Source organism: Uloborus diversus, chromosome 4 (assembly GCF_026930045.1).
Source record: "Uloborus diversus isolate 005 chromosome 4, Udiv.v.3.1, whole genome shotgun sequence".
Taxonomy (NCBI): Eukaryota; Metazoa; Arthropoda; class Arachnida; order Araneae; family Uloboridae; genus Uloborus; species Uloborus diversus.
The window spans coordinates 9927925-9948237 of record NC_072734.1 but is presented as its reverse complement, the minus strand read 5'-3'; the positions used below and the strand labels follow the sequence as shown (position 1 = coordinate 9948237).

The 20313-nt window shown below is 33.9% G+C and overlaps 1 protein-coding gene across 1 annotated transcript; it reads right to left on the bottom strand.

The window, feature by feature from the left end:
* Positions 1 to 1863: 1863 nt before the first annotated feature.
* Positions 1864 to 14842, bottom strand: LOC129221237 (U6 snRNA-associated Sm-like protein LSm6). Its single transcript, XM_054855694.1, has 4 exons — positions 14721 to 14842; positions 14292 to 14400; positions 7570 to 7683; positions 1864 to 2084 (listed from the first exon to the last, which is right to left on the bottom strand). Exons 2-4 carry the CDS (start codon positions 14380 to 14382, stop codon positions 2050 to 2052), a joined length of 240 nt encoding a protein of 79 aa, XP_054711669.1. The 5' UTR covers positions 14383 to 14400; positions 14721 to 14842; the 3' UTR covers positions 1864 to 2049.
* Between the last annotated feature and the right edge of the window lie 5471 nt (positions 14843 to 20313).

Genomic DNA, 20313 nt, shown 5'->3' with positions numbered 1-20313 from the left:
AATACCGTGCGTTAAATATTTACGGCAACCAGCTTCGAGTTTCCCTAGGTGGATGTTTGTGGGGGAGGGGAGGTCTATATTCAGTTGTAGGCTTCTTATAGCTGAAATTATTATATTGCTGATGAAGTGATTACATGTATATCTCTCGTTTCTCGAAAACATATCCAACGATTGGCGATGACAATAATATTTCGTTCACATGATGCTTTTCAAGTACATTTGAAAAAGTATGAAACCTTAGAAAAATACGAGCCGACAAAAAGGAAAATTTTTTTTAAAGCTGAGCGAGGCTTGGTTGTCCAGGTACTTATTAATAAGGATAACAATGCTCAACAATTGAGGTGGGAGCTGAAGTAGAAAATTTATAAAGTAATTCATTCAACCAAAATTATTAAATTTTGTTTCATTTTCAACCATTATGTAAAGGGTGTATTTTTTTTTAGAGGTTCGGTGTTTCATTTGAACTTTAGGTTCAAATAAAACTGTTAAATGATGTAAATTGTCTTGAATTTGGCTTTATTCGAAAGATGATTCTTTGCCCTTTTTATTTAAATGTGATTTCTGTTATATGGCCACTTCGGCTGACTTGAAGAAAGTCTAATCGGGAAGTCCAATTTTCTATCACTTTTTGCAGCAATGGGGGCCGTATGTGAGTGATATGTGGCGAATGTTCTCGTCAATCGTCTGTGGCTTATCGGTGTAGACCGGAGACTTCACACAGCCCCACAAAAATAGTCCAACATAGTTAAATCGCAAGATCCTGCAGGCCAATTAACGGGTCCATTAAGCAAAATTATTCATTCACCGAAAGTTTCTTTCAATAAATCAATTGTGGCATGCACTGTGTGGCATCTTGCACAATCCTGTTGTCTATTCATGATGAAATGGCAAACCGAACTAAACACAAAACAAGTGACAACTATCAAAATGGCTCACAGATCAAACAGTGTTCCCGACTTAAAGTTCTATACCTCTAAAAAAACACCCTTTATCAAGATTTTAAATACGGTAATATCAAAAACACTTATAACATTTAAATTCCCATTACAAGTCTTCAAGTCAAGAGTCTTGCAAATGAAAATATTTGAAAAAGATAAAGTCGAAGATGCTATTATTCCACTTAACAATGAATTTAAAATAAAAAAAAAAAAAAAACGGAACATTTTCATACAAGAAATATACCAAGGCTTATAATTAAACTTCCCCAGCAAAAGACGTGGACTTAAACGTTTTTGGTTTAAAAATATACATTGGTTAGCTAGTGTAAAATGACATAATTTTCTTAGTTTTACATTTTACTTAACTAATAACTCTTGATTTAAATTCTTCTAATTGTTTATGTAGTCTATGGCTTAACTTAATTCACTTTGTTGCAAAACAATCTTCAATTATTTTCAATAAGCGGTGTATTTCATGCAACCTCACATTAACTTGATTCTTGCAGGCTTAAACACATACTAAAATTTTAAATATTTAAAAAGTACAACATGAGAAAACATGGAAAAGGAACCAAAAATTGTAAACTAAGAATTGTTGTCATTTCTTGATGTCGTAGCTATGGATACAAAGTTAACATCTATTGTTGAGAAACCAACTTCTGTATTTTACTCTAAATTGTGACACTGTAGCAAATCATGGCTTCAATTTTTAACACTGAACAAAATGGGTCACAGTTTAGTTAACGCTAAATTTGGTAGCAATTTGACAAGATTTCCTTCAAATTATAAACATAGTTTGTAAAGTAATTCAAATTTAAATGACATTAAAAATCATTACTTTCTGAAAAACAAAAACATCAAGGGAAACAAAAACACAGGACCAAGTCAAGTCTCAGATTGTTCAAGATTTTTTTTCCTTTTTAATTTCAGTTAAGTATAAATTTACATTTAAAGAGAGGTGAACTTTTTTACGCAAAGTATCTATGCTTCAGTCTGTAGTACACATAAACTAATATTCATACAACTTTCATGAGTTAAATTTATTTATGAAACTCATACAAAATGGTAATGATATTTTTACAGCGAAATATTTTTTCACAAAATTGTATCATCATATTCTTCGTTTCTGAGTACTGATATAAAGCACTAAAACAAAGAAACAAAAAAACTTTTACTTATTTGAATAATGTAAGCATATAAACTCATTAAAAAGATTAATACAAATATTTTTGACTTTGAATACACTGAATTTCTATTAAAACAGTTTCTAAGATACAATTTAATTTTAACAATATATATAAGAATTCCTAACTCAACAATAAATACTTATGCTCGATTAAAGTAACCTTAAAACAACAAAAGAGTCGATTTCAGAAAATTAGATTATGGCAAAACATTGTAAAAGAAAGTTTCTTTCCTTTAGTCTTTCTCTATTCTGTAAGATAGCAAAAAAAAAAATTTTTGAATCTTGACATTTGGAATTCAACTTACTTTCGCAATCACGAGTGTGTGTGTGTATGTAGGTGTGTGTTTGTGTCTGTGTGCAGACATGAGTGTGTGTATGTGTGTGTGTAGGATGTGGATGCAACCTGTAGACGGTTTTCGCAAGAAGAGTAGCTTCGGAAGGTCGGTTGATGGTGGTGCTGCAGAGGGAGGAGGGGGAAAATAAAATCATAGGAATTCAAAACAGTCAAATGAGAACAATAAGTAATGTGATTGCTAAAAAAAACAGTAATTGCTGAGCATTTGCATGCTAGCATTCCACTCAAGCATCTCAAATATTACTATTTTTCTTGCAGTTAGGGCAGGCACGAGATTGGTATTTCATAAATTTAGTGAAAAATATTTATGTGCATACACATAAAAAATACTTTTATACAGATAAATAAATACAATCTAAGTGTATAAGTTTCAGAAACCACTGTCAAACCACTGTCAATTCTCGTTGTAAGATTAAATGCTTTAAGGTCATTAGTCAGGCAGACAAAGTTACTGATCTGGGGGTCCTAATAAGTCAGGATTTAAAGTTTAGCCAACAGTGCAGCATTGCTAGCAACAAAGCCAATAAGATGCTTGGGTTTATCAATAGATCTATTTCAAATAAATCTAAAGAAGTTCTTCTGCCCTTATATAGAAGTTTGCTAAGACCCCATTTGGAGTATGCTGTTCAGTTTTGGTCTCCTTATCTTAAGAAAGACATTAATGTATTGGAAAGGGTTCAAAGGCGGGCTACAAGGCTAATAAGTGGATTTTCCCACTTAGATTATGATTCCAGGCTTAGAAGGCTAAAAATGTACAGTCTTGAGCAAAGAAGAGACCGAGGGGACATGATTCAGTTGTTTAAATTTATTAAAATGAAAGATGTTACGGGGCTGAAGTTTAGCACTGAAAACAGGACAAGGGGTCATTGTTTTGAGCTATTCAAATCTCAGGCTAGCATGGATATTAGGAAAAATTATTATTTTAGCATGATAGTGGAACTTTGGAACAGCTTACCGGAAGAGGTGGTAATGAGCAAGGGAGTAGATAGTTTTAAGAGAGCCATTGATCTTCACTGGGGATTGTAAATTGACTAGGACCAGTCAAGCTGGGCCTAGAGCCTGTTGCTGGTCGTCACTTTTGTATTTGTATTTGTCATCTCTTAGTCAACAATGAAGTCCCTTTTGAAAAGTAAAAGCTGACTTAATAATGAATTCAGTACATTTTTTTACTGCTTGGCTGAAATTGTCATTTTATAATTACCACACTTGTTTTCAGTAATGATAGGGATTTGATCCAAAAGAGTATTTATTTTCCTCTGCATAGATAAATTAATTTTAATCCTCACATTAAAAAAAAAAGAAAGAAAATTGATGAACCATTTGAATTTCAAATTTTATGTCCTTAAAAGCGGACCCATTTTCTTTGGAGCACAAAAACTTGCATTAAGAAGTTGCACTAATATTTCCTCCTTTATTTATACAAAGCAACATTCAATTTCACTTCTATGTTTAAAAAAAAGAAGAAAAAACTATCTACATAATTACTTTTATAACTCCAAATGATTGTTGAAGATATTAGATTGTTTTTATTGTAGGTTTGACAAACCAAAACAAAATAACATTTAAACTTTTTTCTTACCTTGAAAGAGAATATTATAAAAAATTCTTAGCTCTTTGTTGAATACAGGGTTCATACTCAATTTCAGAAATAAAATTAAGGAGTTTTGAAGGAGTAAAATGAGGTTTTGATGGAGTACTAATGGGCTGTCATTAAATGATGTCGCACCTTTATGCAACATATTTGACCCTTTCCCCTTCATCACAAAGTGTCACACTTCACGTAACTCCTCCTCTTGTCACATGTCATATTTTTAATAAACATTCTTACAATAACTGTGTGATGTCACTTTTTGTCCCCCTCTCTCTTCCCCTCACAATTTCATGAACCCGTCTCCTCCTCAAGGCATGACATCCCTTGTGGATGACCCTTTTTACAATATCATAACTGCTATTTACTAAACAATTGTTTTTTTTAACACAATCACTTAATATAGTACATCTAGTTTTAAATATTCAAATAATAATTAGACAACCAGACTTCTGCTGCTGAGAGTGTGGTGGAGAGAAAAACAATATTTATAAAACTTGGAAAAAATAGCCAAGCATCATTTAAGCATGGTTTACGTCACTTATGAAATGTCTTCATCATCTAATAATATTTTCACCTTGAACTTTAATGACTTAACTATGATCAATTTGTAAATCACATCTTTATAAAAAAAAAAATAAATGCACTAAACTGACATTAAAATCGCTGTTATGACGAAGTTAGTTGTCGATCAAAGTATTATAAATTACTGTCATAGAGGAAGATTACGTAGTCTTGAACTGAAAAAGGAGTTTTGAGGGAGTTAAAACCAAAATGAAGGAGTTTGAAGGGCCCTTCAAAAAAAAAACCTAAATGAAGGAGTATTGGAGGAGTTTTGAAGGAGCATGCGAACCCTGTAATACTTAAGAGCTCAGAAACTTCAATTTTGGTAAAGTATGTGAAAGGATTTTACACTTTACTATTCAGAAACAGTACAGAAAGAAGAGCAATGGAGGAAATTAATAGTTTTTTCACTCAAATATCTACTATTCCCTCCTTGTCTACAGATGCATATATTTTATTTTAAACAATACCTACATATAATCGTGCTATAAAAATATTGAAAGTATGTTAAATTAGTAACTTTAAAGGCAGTAGAAACAATTAAAGCAGAAGATTTCATGCTGACTGATGTAATTTACAGCACTGAAGATATTTTATCTGTATCATTGCAACCACCTGGCTTGGAGTAATCGTCAATTAGGTAATCGTAGTCCACGTAATCGATTACAGTTTTGTGTAATCATAATCATAACCATTATCCAGTAATAAGACACTTGTAATCTTGAAATTGTAATTTTAATCAAGTGTTTCTTGAGTAATTGTAACAGTAATCTAAATTTAATTAATTATAATTTTGCGGTGCAATGTTGTAATCTCGACTTGTATACAGTGAAAATTTTAGCAGCTATTGTACAATGGTAAGGAGAAGATAAGAGTTCAAAAGAAACATGACTTCAAGCTTTTTAGTCAGAGCATTAGGCCGGGTTGTACAGTGGTGGAAGAAACGGCAGTTTGTACGTAGGTTGTTTTTTTTAAAGCTCCGTTTTCACAGTAGGAAAGCCAGGTCAGGTGGGCGGCAGGTGCCTGGTTTGCATACTAGGATACTGCACATACCCCTGTCCAAACACTCAGTTACTGTCGAGTCCAATCTGCCATTTCCTGTTGAGCTACAGACATGAAAACATGGCTGTCTCTATCGAGTCTCCCGCCAAATGTGAATTGATAAGTGTTATTCGTTTCTTGCAAGCAGAAGGTAACAGGGCAGCGGAAATTCATCGAAGAATAAGTCTTGCATATATGGAGACAACTTAATAAGTGCTGGTGTTGTTCGTTAGTGGCGCCGAAAATTTAAAGAGGGCAGAACTAATGTGCATGATGAAGGGAGTCAGGGACGCAAACCTATGGCTACAGACGACCTTGTTCCACGAGTCGACAAAGTGGTTAAGGAAAATCGAAGATTTACGGTAAGTGAATTATCAATGCAATTTCCAGAAGTTTCAAGATCGTCCCTACATTCTATTGTTATGGAAAGGTTGAGCTACAGAAAACTTTGTGCTCACTGGGTTCTAAAAACACCGTCAAAAGTCATTTTCAATCATTGGCAGCAACGTTCTATGAGGAGGGTATAGAAAAGCTTGTGCACAGGTACGACAAATGCCTAAATCGACAAGATGATTATGTGGAGAAATAATATGCATTGTACCTTTTTGCATATTCACTCGTTTTTTTAAAATATCCAAATGGAGCTTGAAAAAAAAACAACCCTTGTAAATGAGCATCAAAAATGAGCCCTATTTGGTTAGCAACCTGTAGGTGCTTTTGACAGGAACGACAATGTCTCCCCGGATTTTAGGATTGGTCATCAATTTTCCTTTTCATGTTTCAATGGCAGGCAAACAAGCAAAGTTGCCGCCTGGGAAAGAGAATAATATCAAAAGTACAAACACATGTTTTGGGGCCCTTTGGCACTCAGATTTTTATAAATGCAATTAGAACCGACACCACATGGCGTCTGTCAGGTCCCACAAAACCCTTATAAAGCCTACTAGCCTTTTGCGTTTGATCGTCCTTACATTTTATTTCTTTTCACATTTTCCGATAATTTCAATTTAAGACTTACGAAATCAGGAATTAAATGTCAGTTTATTTTCATACTATAAAAAGTTTATGTATGCTGGGGTAGATTTTAAAAAGCAAAAGATAATATTATGGAACATTTTTTGGCCCTGTAGAAAAGTCCTGCATTCCTGCCCAGAGCACGAGCCCCTGGTGCCTGTGCGATAAATAGGAACTGGTCATTTCTAAAATATTAGTAAATCAAAAGTCACAATTTTTAACTATGACATTGTTACCACAAATGTGCAATGATAATTACATCTATATCATATAAAATAAAAAATATATATATTTTATAAATATATTATATAAGCGTACATCTCTCTCTCTGTTTTTTCCCACACGAGTCTAATCGTAATCAAAATCATAATTGCCATGTTATCGATTACATTTTTTACAGAATCTAATCGTCACTGTAATCATAATTACGTTTTCTCTGAGGATTGTAATCATAATCGCGATCTCCTAATTTTCAGGCTCATAAACATAATCAATTACATTTTCAGGTAATTGACTATAAACATGGCAACCACAAAAACAAATATTTTTATAGAGGAGAATAAGAACAAATTGAATGTGCCAAGAAGTGGAAAAGCCAAGAAGTTTTCATTAAAATAGAATAGGCATGGAAAATTCATGCATAAGAATATTTTTCAGAAAAATTATATACCAATTATTTTGAAAATTTATTTTTTCAGTGCTCACTTAAACATCTTTGTTTAATGCTCAATTGTAATTTTGTACAGATTTTCAATTTTTGCTTCATTGATCGGAAGTACTGACATAACAGAAGGTTGATCAGTATTTTGAAATTTCATTAACACAGTATCAGCCACAGTTGATTTATGCACATATAAGTATTTTAAAAATGAATTTCTTTTACCATTATTTCCTCGTATGAAAGCATCACCATACTTATTTTTTAGCTGTCCATTTACATACTCTTCTGTTTGCTCTAGAGCAATATTCATATAACCGTCTAGACAAGCAAGCACACCTGCAATAATAATAAATATATTATCAGAAAAAACACCTTATAAAACAAGTAATGTCTATATAATGAAAAAAAGGGTAAATTAGTAATATTTATTTATGATGGATCACCAAGTTACAGCAGCAGCGGGCTATGTAGCAATGAACTACCATCAGAAAGTTTAGCAGTAATTTATAAGACATGAATATGCAAAAGCGAATCAAGTTTGTTATATTTTACTTAAAACAAAATTAATACATTTAATTAGGCAAACACATTTAAAAAACTTCAAACAATACACACTTACAAGCATATTGAAAACGTTGACGGTACACAAATAGCAATACAAACATTTTTTAACCACAGCAACTTGGCGAGTTTTTAAAAACGACAATATTTGGTTCGGTACAGATGTGATATATCCCCCCATTTGGCGACATTCGATTTTTTTGCACAAAATTAAAATATTTTTCTCGCCAATGAGGCGATAATTTTTTATGCATGGCATCCCTGGCCAAACTAACCTGTGTTTACGCAGGAGAGATACGTGTTGTTTTGTGCAATATACCTTACAGGAATGCTTATTTTGTGTTAGTTTAGATTCAGTGGTTGTGTTTTGAAGTAAAAACATTAGAAAATGCCAGTTTCTTCAAACTTGAAGGTTAATTAAAAGTTAACTCCAACGTGGTGTGTATCTGTAACATGCCATTGTCATATGATGTATTGTTTTAGACTGAGTGTGAATATTTATACCATATAAAAAGGTAAGTTCTTTATTTTAGAATTCAAAAAAAACCTCTCACTTCCAAAATTCTTTGTTTTTACAAATCCTTGAGGGGTTCTTGTAGTATACATAACTGTGACCATACTCCGACTGTAATGTATATTAACAGTCGGAGGGATAACTGGCGAGCCAGAGGTCTCATAGTACTTTCGTAATGAGACCGAGGCAGGGCCGGCGAGCCGAGGTCTCATTACGAAAGTACTATGAGACCGAGGGCTCGTATCCCGGAGAAATGATGAAAAAAAAATTAATGCATTCATTTCGACTTGTAATTAATACAATAATTTATTTCATTGTATTTTAATATGTTTACAAAAAACCCCGGCCCTGTGCATTTTTGAAGCATATATTCGTGATGTTTTTCGTTGTGCTTTTATGTTGTTTTTATATATATTGTGTTCTGAAGTGCTTTCATCATGTTTTTTTATCTGATTTTTTCCTGTTGGCGCTAAAAAAGCAAACGATGTATGACATATGTCGTCATACATCGTTTTCTTGGCGCCAACAGGAAAAAGTCGCCAAGGGTGGGGTATATCACATCAGTTCCTTTGGTTCTCTACTTTGCTCCAAAAGAAGGTAATAGATGCACCGTGAAAAATAATGATCAATACAAAATTACTGATGTCAAGGTGGTAGAATCACACAGTAAACTAAAAGAACGAGTTTTGTAGAAGGGGATGCAATTCGTTGTTAAATGTGTAAAAAAATCGGGATTAACCCAAAACTTGTAATAAAGAGCTCAAATGCAAAATCTGACAAATATACTAAAGGGACTGGGGTATTGACTGCAAAATAGTTCTTCGTGAAGCTCATTTGTCTGATTTCGAGCAAAAAATAACATTTAGTGATTTTCTGTAGCAGCTTGACGCAGCATCAGTGACTGGCAAAGCTTGCACATCCCTGCTTAAACCTCAAATGGGATTTGTTGTTTTCTAATAAAATTTGCATTGAGTAAACACGGTTTGCCTCTCCCCCCCCCCTTCACTGGAAAAATTCCAAATGACAGGCCTGCATTTAATATCTTCAATTCTTACAAAAGGAAGGTATGGGACTGCAATCTCATCCACTTCCACTGTTAGTCTTCTGTTTACATCTCAATTCTTTTCTTTTTCAGTGACATCATTTATCTTAAGAGACTGAAAATATTAACATGTTTTTGTAACATTCCACTCAATATTGAGTGGCATAGTGTTGGATATAATTTGAGGTTAATGGCCTACAGCTAAGCTGAAAATTAGGCAACTCATTTCCAACTAAAAATTTGAGGGAGTGGTCTGCCCGAAGAAAATAAAACATGAATCATTCTTTACACTGAAAAACATTTATTTAACATATATTAAGAAAATGATTACAATACAATGATTTGGTTCTCCGAAGAAAAATTAAAAAAGAGATCTTACAATAAGTCCATGCAGGTATCAAAAGTCCTGTCGATGTTCCATAGTGACACCTCACAGGTAGATGGACATCATAGCAATTTCCACCAGAATTGCAGGCTGGTCAGTTCATACCTTGTGAGCAAAGTTCACCACATCAGGAAAAAAATATCGAAGATGGATACGATCCTCTTTCCTCGGAGACCAAACGACCCACATCAGGGAAAAATATCGAAGATGGACACGATCCTTCTCCTCGGAGACCAAACGTCCCACATAGATTCAATTATAACTTTTCACTTTTATAGACGTCATAGCAGCACGCGCTTTCCAAACTGAAGACATCAGCAGTGAATTATTCAGAAAAGATCAGACCTCACCTGAGAGGCCAGTAGCAAAAAACTTATGATGACATTGACAAACACATTTACAAACACCAACAACACAAGATGAGGAGACGAGTAAAAGAAAAGTAGCCGTGCGATCGAGCTATGGCCAGTCTGCGTATTTATAGCCAGATCCGACCTTGCACGTAACAATGTGACATTACATTATTTGCATATTGCAAGAACAACACAACTCGGAGAAAACACAGCTTGCAGATTGCACAATTCTTATTTAATTTGACATTCAGCACTTAACACCTCAACATGGTTTCCTCATGTGATCGACATGTGCTCTGTCGGAAGTTTACCGACGTCTGCCGAATGATGGCAACCAATCATAGCGTGCCACATATTTTTCCGAACACTTCGATTCAAACTCGGACATTTGAGTGTCGGTGGCAGGTGGATGGGATTTCCCGCGCAAGGTTTTTCTCCCGGAATGGCAAGAGGTAAGTCACAAAATGTTTTTTTTTTTTTTTAACAATATTGGTGAAATCCTTCAAGAAACAAAAATAAAGGCATTTAGCCCAACACATAGTAAAATAAAAATATAAAGTATCAGCGAACACAACTCAAAACTATCTGCAGGTATGAAAAACAATATGCAGTGGGTAGATAAAACGCTTATTGAGAAAATGCCTTTTGCTTTCAATCATAGATCCATGAAAGTAAGAGGTAAATTTTTTTTATTAGTTTCTATGCAAATTTTGAAGATAATCAGTGGTATATTTAATATTGATAATAATTAACTATTATCGAACAATGCACATATCTACACAGTAGCAAAAGGATCAGCGCATGGCAGGGTTGGCCGGATTGGACCCAATTGGGTTGGACCCAATGGGTTTTTTTGAAAAAACCCATTTAAAAAAACCCATTATTTAGCCCACTTTTGGGTCTTTTTGAATTTTCTGAGAAGTTTTTAGAAAAAATTGCTTATTTTAAATACTTTCACAATTTAAACTTATTTTTTATTTGTTCTTTACGACAGACAATGGATATAAAAAATGAATTTTGAACTTAAATAGTATTTCTTAACTATTGACGGCATTAAAAAAATACTTCAAAGATTTTAAATAAATATATTTAACTTCTTTCTTTAACTGGTCAATAAATAACTCAAATTATATTGACCAAGTCGTGTCAGTCTGATTTTCTCGATATTTGTAGATTGTACAGAGGAAACTACTCTAGCTAAAAGGCTTTCATGTGAATTATTTTCTGCAAACCAACACGTCACAAATCTCGAATAAACAAGGTATATTTTTTAGAAATTAACAGGTTTCTCAAACAGTCAGACAGAAAACAGAAAAGGATGTACAGTATTTTCATTATCTTACGAAAAAGATTAATATTTCTTACTCTGTACGCAGAAATAGAAAAACAGGCAACATAAAGTTCAAAGAAATGTCTTGATTAAGCTGGAATTCAGTAAAAAGAGATTTTTTAACTACCTGAGGTTCTACAGTAGTTTTGCATAACCAAATGAAATACAATAATGTAACATGCAAAAAAAATGTAGTAATAAAAGACGAACAATAGATTTTATCACTCGAGAAGTAACTTTGCCTCAACTGTTGGTAATCATGGAAACTAAAAAATCTGAAACTTCACCATTCTTGGGTTTTGTCGTCTTTTATACTTTTCTTCAGAAAACGCTGAATTTTATCTAGTTTTCCAGCTTTCTTTACCCCAAGACAATTTTTGGGCTTTGTCCATATACTTACGCCACAATATGTTACAAGTACCCCACATTTTCTCTAAAAAAAAGACAAAAAAACCCACATTTCTTTTAAAAAACCCAGCTTTAGTTGGGTTTTTTTGGGTTTTATTTAAAAAAACCCAAAAAACCCTGGGTCCATGGGCTTTTTTAAAAAAACCCGGGTTTTTGCCAACCCTGGCGCATGGTGTGCATCTATATTTTCTAGCAATGTTGAATGGCAAAAACATTTTATGGCTTGTTATTTCATAATGCAGGGGCCAATCCAGGATTTTTTTCTCGCTACCTATTTTTGTGAAAGTATTGCATCATTCTATTTTTGTAAAAGTTTTTTTATCAGCATTGTTTTTGTGAAATTTTAGTTTGAAAAGTGTAAATGTCATCTAGTATTATTTTCAACAGGTTTTTTTTTGGGGGGGGGGGGGGGAACTGAAAACCCAAGAAGTACGAAAAATACCATCGTAATTTCAGCTTAATGTTCTATGTACTGTGTACAATATAGGAAATTATGAGAAAAACGGTTCCTCAAAACAGATGTTTAAAAATTGCGATAATATTGCATAAATACACTTTGGTGAGAAACAGCTAAAAATTAGTTAAAATACTACAAAAAGGTTTCTATTTAAGCTATTGTTCATATAAACCTGCTTATAATTTTATTTTATGAGTTTATTTTGTTTTAAACAGAGAAATAAATTTTATGTTTTAAAATGCGAATTTTTGTGAAATTTTCGATGTTTTTGTGAAACTACTGATTTTATTACTTGATTTTTGTGAAAGTACCGATCTCAAAACAAGATTTTTGTGAAAGTACCGAAAAACGGTAGAAAAATTAGCCTGTATTGGGCCCTGTAATGACTTCATCAAATTAACAAAACTACTGCACATATCTACACAGTAGCAAGAGGATCAGCGCACGGTGTGCATCTATATTTTCTAGCAATGTTGAATGGCAAAAACATTTTATGGCTTGAGTATCTCAAACATTTTAAAAGAGAAATTTTTCATTTTAACGCATCTTTTTTATGTTATACATTTACACATATCAACAAATAAGAAAGAATTAAAAAGACACCTTTCTCCTACATTTGTTGCGAATGGCCTGTCATTTTGGGGGAGGGGGGGGGAGATAAAAGCGTGTATACGAAATACAAATATTATCGGAAAACAACAATAACCATGCACTTTTTCGTAAAAACATTAATTTTTCAACAACTAGGGAGAGGGCAATTGACCATCCCTCACCTCTACTGACGGGCCTACATTCCATAAAATTTGGAGATGATGGACATAATGCAAAATACCTATAGCAATGTTATGACATTCAAAGCCTAGGTTGTATGGACTCATGACAATAACCAATTTGGAGATAGATGTCATCTCACTGAAACAGAGCTATCTCAAGCTCAGTTAGTAACTACTTCATACTAATGCACCCATAACAATTACAAAACTGCAATCTCCAGATGTCATAGTGGGGATATCAGTATATTGCATGAAGCTCTGCCTCGATCCTGGTTTAAGAGCGTTTACTTACTACAGTAAAACCCCTCCTAACGGCTACCCCTCAAAGGCGGACACCCCTCTTATGCGGACAATTTTTTATTCCCCAGTTCCAATGCAAATAACATTATTTTACCCCTATTCTGCAGACACCTCTCTATTGCAGACAAAAAAATTGTCCCGTTAATGTCCGCATTGGAAGGATTTTACTGTACTTATTACAAATACAAATGTGATGACCAGCAACAGGCTCTTGGCCCAGCTAGGCTGGTCCTAGTCAGTTTATTAGTCCCCCAATGAAGATCAATGGCCCTCTTAAACCTATTCACCCCCTTGCTCATTACCACCTTTTCGGTAAGCTGTTCTAAGTGCCCACACCCCTACTAAAGTACTAGTAAAAGGAGAGTAGTAGTAGTAAATTACTATGGGAAATGTGTATTAGTTCACCTCTGCCCTCCTACCTAATCATAGTTCTGAATTTGCCAGATTATAAATGTGGCAGTGAGAAGCAAAGGGATATAAGTGGAAATTTTCAAGCTTTGAGTAAAATGCGTTTAAAGATAACATCCTAGGCGGGCTTTCATTGAAGTTTTTTTCTAAATCATGCTGTGTAGCAGCAACTACCAGGGCTACTAGCACCATCTCTTGCCCCAAGACAGAGGAGAGGTTCACCTACCATTTCCACTGGTTATCTCCAAATTTTTAATTTTGCCACTTGCATCACTTTGCTTCTCACTGCCTCAAATGATGTTTATTGAAACCAATTGAAAATGGAATATTTCTTTGCACAACAATACCACATAAAGACAATGATGAAATATTAATGCAATAAATGAAAGAAATTTTTAACATTTAACACATACCTCGATAATCTACACCTGAGTTCAATTTTACCACTACTGGTCGTCCAATTATCTGTTTTAAAAACTCACTAGGTGTCTGTCGTTTACTCATCTTGTCATTAACATAAAACTAAACAGAAAACATGATTAAATTTAATGTGTAAGTACAAAAATTATGTGTAGTAAAGAAAGAGCAATAGTTCACACAATTCTCAACAATAAGCAAAAGAGATTTTCTTTTCCTGTAATGTCAAATCCTAACACTGCCTTTTGACTAAAAATGACGATAACCAGAGAGGTGTCAAACAAATTACTAATAAACAATGAACTATTTTTTGAGTAACATAACAGACTAGTTATAGAAGACTAGAACATCTTAATAAACAAAACAAAGCAAAGAAAACAATAAAATTTAGTCACATAACAAATTCAGCATTGGAAAGGTTTTACCTCTCACAGATTGTTTTAAAATTTTCATGTCCATGGTTTTGAAATCAGTTACAGTTGCAGTCAATGAAAATTTTGGGAAAACAACTTTGTTCCTGGAACTTCCGTCAGCAGCTAGTTCGCAACTCCAACGCTCGAAATACGCTACCTTGCGGTGATTTACAAAATTAAAGAAAAAGGTAAAACATTGCGTTCCACGTGTGTCTGTTAGTAAACATAAGCAGTTTGTTATGAGTATTTATTAACGCATTCGATGTGTCTTAGATTACTTTCAGCAACAGAAATCGTTTCGTCCCTAAATGGCGTTCTCGAACTTCTCAAGATAATGTTAAGTTTTCATTATTTCCCTCTAAAAAGTGAATTGATTGTCGTAAATGGCGAAAACGTAAACACAAGAAAACTCTGGATTAACAAACTTTGCATCAACGAATATGCTCAATATACTCGTCTGTTCGAAGCATTTTTTTTTTCTTTTTGTTTGAAAGAGGATAATAACGTTATACTAGGTATACAGTAATTTTTTTTACTGTTTTGCGTGAATTTGTAAGTGTCTTTTTCAGCTTGGACCAGGGGTCTCTACAGCACTACCGCCCACCGTCCTGTGCACGCGCGGCTCAGAGGACTGACTCCTGGAATCGGTTTCTCCTGGTCGATGGCGTCCATGTCCTACAGTCCTACACACACGTTCATACACACATACATACACACACACACACAGACATACACACACGCGCTCATACACAAGCCTTTACACACATACACACACGCGCGCTCATACACAAGCCTTTACACACATACACATACGCGCGCTCATACACAAGCCTTAACACACATACATACACACGCGCGCTCATACACAAGCCTTTACACACATACACATGCCTACGTGCACACAGACACGCCTACGTGCATACACACATACGCCTATGTGCACACACACACACACGAGCCTACCCAGACAGCACAGATCTTCCAATATTCGTTGTTATATCGTTGAACTGGTGCAAAACTCGTGACATATCACAAACGGATATCGACGCGATGTAGATTTCCTCACGTAGTTGGGCTTTTCCAAATATGGTTGACAAAAGTACGAAATTGGCACAGGTATCAAAATAAATCCAAAATATGTTTGAAAGTTTACATTTATAGTATATAGCGTATCTCTAATTTTTGTAATCATTTTGACGAGTTTTTACGTGTCTGAAAACTGTTTAATCTGCGCATGCGCAACAATTTCAGTTTAGAAAAATGGCTATTTACTGACTGTAGTATGTTTCCACGTTGTCAGTTGTCGGCTTGTGTATTGTTGCGATCGTGAGTGTGTAAATGAATTAGCGATTTCTTGTATTAACGTGAAGTAAGTAATTGCCTGCTTTTAAAGTTTTTTTTAATTATGTTTTCTAAATTCAAGAAATAATGTTCTGATCGTCAAGAACGACGTAGAGATAGCTTTGAATTAAAAATTCTCATATTATTATTATTATTATTTTGTTTGTTTGTTCAGATTATTGCTGGAATAAAATTTGTGAATTGTGCATACAAAAGAAATGGTTTATTGTCTACTTAAATATGAATACAAAATAGGTTATCAATGATTCATAGATTACTGCCATGTTTCTTATGGAAGTCTTAAATCTTTAAAATTACTTTTTTAAAACGCTAAAAATAGTTAACATCAGACATTTTTTCTTAAATTATTTAAATAAAATATACATATTTATTTATGTTTGAAATTAATTTAAAAATTATTTCATTTTTCTTGTCTTTCTTAATTATTTTATTGAGTTATATTCCAAATTTGAATTTTATTTATACGATTTTTTAAAAAATCTTAAGTATATTACTGTTTTAAAAAGTTTGAGGGTAAAAAAGTTTTTAAGACTTTCAAAAAGTGTGTAAACAGTCTATAAATTATTGGTAATTAATTTACCAAGATGCAATTTATGTAGATATTTCGTGACACAAACACATGAGAAAATCGTTGATAAATCCTCTGAAACAGGTTGTTAGTTCATCTAATATTAGTAGATAATTCCATTTAACCTCTAAAATCCGTTGAAAACTCCTCCAGAGTACAATATAACCAAAATAGAAATATCGTTGATATTTTGTAAGCATCCAAAAAACGTTGATAATTGCTCCCAAAAATGTTGAAAGTCATATCATATCTACAGCGATTTCACGTAAAATCGCTGTGCTGGGCGGACATTTTGCTGTTTTATCAACCAGTTCTCTACGAATTTAGGAGGATTTCGGTACATGTGATCACGTTGATGTTACATTACTTCTACGATTTTGGGACGATTTGTGCTGTTTGGGTACTCATGCACGCACGTGCGAGTACACACGTAACCGCCCAGGAGGAGGGGCAGGCTTGGGGGGACAGGAGTCGTTTCTAGAAACAATAGCCCCCAATGAGCAGGGTCCTGTTGCAACTCGTGATTGCGAAAAACATAATTTGAATGCAAAATTTCAGAATTCAAGTTAATTTTCATTTTTTTAGGGGTTTTTATTTTTTATTTATTTATTTATTTTTTATTTTTAAATCTTAAGCTGAAAAGAAGGATTTGATAACATCTGCAGAAGAACTAGGACTTTCATCTCCGCCTAGTTTGAAAATAATTAATTTAACTAACCTTATTTTACTGCAGAATTTAGTTGGAATGGACAGAATGCAAAATATTTTCTTGAAAATATTATTGCAGAACGAACTGAAAAATATTTAACCGAGAAAGAATGTTTAGAATTTCCCATTTGGGGAATTATTCCATATCATAGATATTTAAATGCTTCTTGAATTCTCCTTTCTTTCTATGTGGGCCAGAATTTCCACAATACTTTAAAAATTTATTTAAAAAGAATAAAACAAGAAAAAATCAAACATACAAAAAGTACTAGGCTTATTAGCATTTTCTACGCAACAGCATGAGTTTGTTTTACCTTTTTCATCCACCACTAGACTGTGGCTGAAGTGCCCCCTATGGTTTGTTGGAGTTGCGAATTGAGTCCCTAGCTCATTTTGGGTGGGAGGGGAGGGGGCAATTGCTTCCCCTCCCGACTTTTAAAAAAGAAACTTTTTACATTTATTATTCGGTGGTGTTTTTGCTGCTTTCCGATAAAATTTGAAGTGAATATATAGACTTTTTTCTCTCTTCCCTAGAAAAAAAATCGAAGTAATGGGGGCCTGCTGGGACTAAAAAAATAAACATTAATCAACTTATCGCGCATTAATTTTAAATTCATATAAATTTAAGTCTTTTATCTTATCTAAGAACAGATAGTGCAGTATGAATATACAGATAGAATGAATTAAAAAAAAAAAAAAAACAGCTGGCTTCAGGGTAAGTAGAGCCCAGAGAGGAAGCCTCGTGCTAAAGTTCCTAAACCACAAATATTGAGGTACGTGGGGGGCGGGACATGAAAACCCCGTCAGTTTCACTATTAATAACACTTGAAGGATTGTGACGAGACTTGCCCTCGCGAAAATTGATGTAAGGCCTTTACTAGAATCTACGAGAATGAGTATGGAAAACGGATCTATACTCCTTAAAATAAGGGGGAAAAATTATTGTGTATCGTAAAGACATATACACACAAAATAGAAGTAAAACTTTTATCTTAAAATTTTTTTAAAAAAATATTTTGAACTGTTACATTCACCAGCACATTTACTCCCATGCCGCGCTCTTATTCTTTCTGCGCCTGACTTAAGCAGATTTACAAAAGAATTGTATATTTTAATGAAGAATAATGTTTAAATAACGAGAAAATTAACCGTTATTCCAAGCCTGCTGAAAATAATGGTACTCATAAAGTTAATTTTGTTCTCTGAACATTGGAACTTATAGTAAATTATGTGAAAATATAGTTTTAATTTGTTCATAAAATGATCAGCGATCGCCGAGACATAAAGTGGAGAGAAATGTATCTATTATTGCAATTCTACAGAATTTTCTTTTGTTGCATCGTTTGAAAGACACGTCGAATCCTTGTATTTATAAACTGTTTCCTATATCCAAGGGTTGGAAGCAGAAATGATTTTTTGAGGGGGAAAGAAAGTGACTCCCTCTCCCACAATTTTTCATAATAAAGTTCTCATGAGGTTCTTTAAAAAAGTGTTAGTGTTAGGGAAGCATTATATTATAATTTAATTTGAATACGAATGTAAAATATCTTTTTAAACGTTTTAAGCAAGGGTTCATTCATTAATTACGTAAGGGTCCCGAGGGGGAGGAGGGGTTGGGAAAATCTTTACATACTCTCACTTGGGGGGGGGGGGTCTGACCCATTCTTATGTAATATTTTGCAAGTCGATATTTTATATTAGAAATCGCGCGGTCAGGTGCTTTGGTAGGGATCCTATTTCTTCTGCTCCTGGAAGTTAAAAAACGTAGTAGGATCAGCTGTTTTTTAATTGTTTTACAAAGAATGAATAGTGTAAAATATAATAAAAGAATCACACTGTGTATGGCATGTCTTCTTTTTAATTGGTATCGCATCAGATACAAAAAATATTTGTCGAAAAAATGTTCAGTCTAGATTTCATTTAATAAATATTTCTTTGCTCAAAAATGTTTTTAAGAAAATTTATAATAGTGAATTTAATAACTATTCCAGTGACGTGAGATACGTTATTTTATTATTTTGAAAAGCGAAATGGAATCTTACGTAAGATGGGAGGGGGAGGAGTTGAAAAATCTTACTTCCCCTGACATGGGGAAGGGGGATCAAAAATTGCCAAAATCATCCTTACGAAATTAATGAATGGCCCCTAATGAAATACTAAATTATGCACAAAATTTAACCTGAATGTTGTAATAATAAGCACAAAGCTTTGGGAGAAAGCAGTGGTGCCCAGCTTACGGGCTGTGAGTCTTATGCGACCCGTTTCGCACAATGTTACAGATCGAAGAATACATTCGGGAACCATCCAAAGCAATCAATCATCTTCATTCGGTATTAGGAATGAGTGTTGCAAATTTGAACTAAATATAGTAAAAAGAATTTAATTCTAAGCAAGTTTCATTATATTTAAGACGGCTATAAAAAGATTAGCCTCATCCCAACTGAGACGAAAGGGGGGCAAAGCCATTTGGCAAAGCGCTCTGTACGCAGCCCTCAACACTATTTTCCCCTGAGAATTTTCAGGAAGTAGAAGAAGAAGAAGAAGAACTAAATATAGTCAGAAATGGGTTTCTAAAAACAGATGTGAACATATAGTTAAGGCACACCTAATCTGGCAGCGTCGTTAATGCTGTGATTAGGATAACAATGCTGCCATGTTAGGTTTGCCCCAACTATAATATCAATAAAATAGGATGCTGCAATGATAACCAATAGGATTGTTTCCTTGCTACAATGATAACCAGTAGGGTTTTCTTCAGTCAAAAATACTAATTTTAGTCACTGAAATTGATAGAATAAGCAAAAAAAAAAAAAAAAAAAAGGCAGAAAAAACTTTTATTTTCAAAACACTTATCTTGGCCTTTATGACGTCACAAGTGATATACTTTGGCGCGTTGAATGTTTACACTTGGCTGCCAATCGCATTCCCAGTACATGATAATTTAGAAGCGAATTAAATATTGCGCTC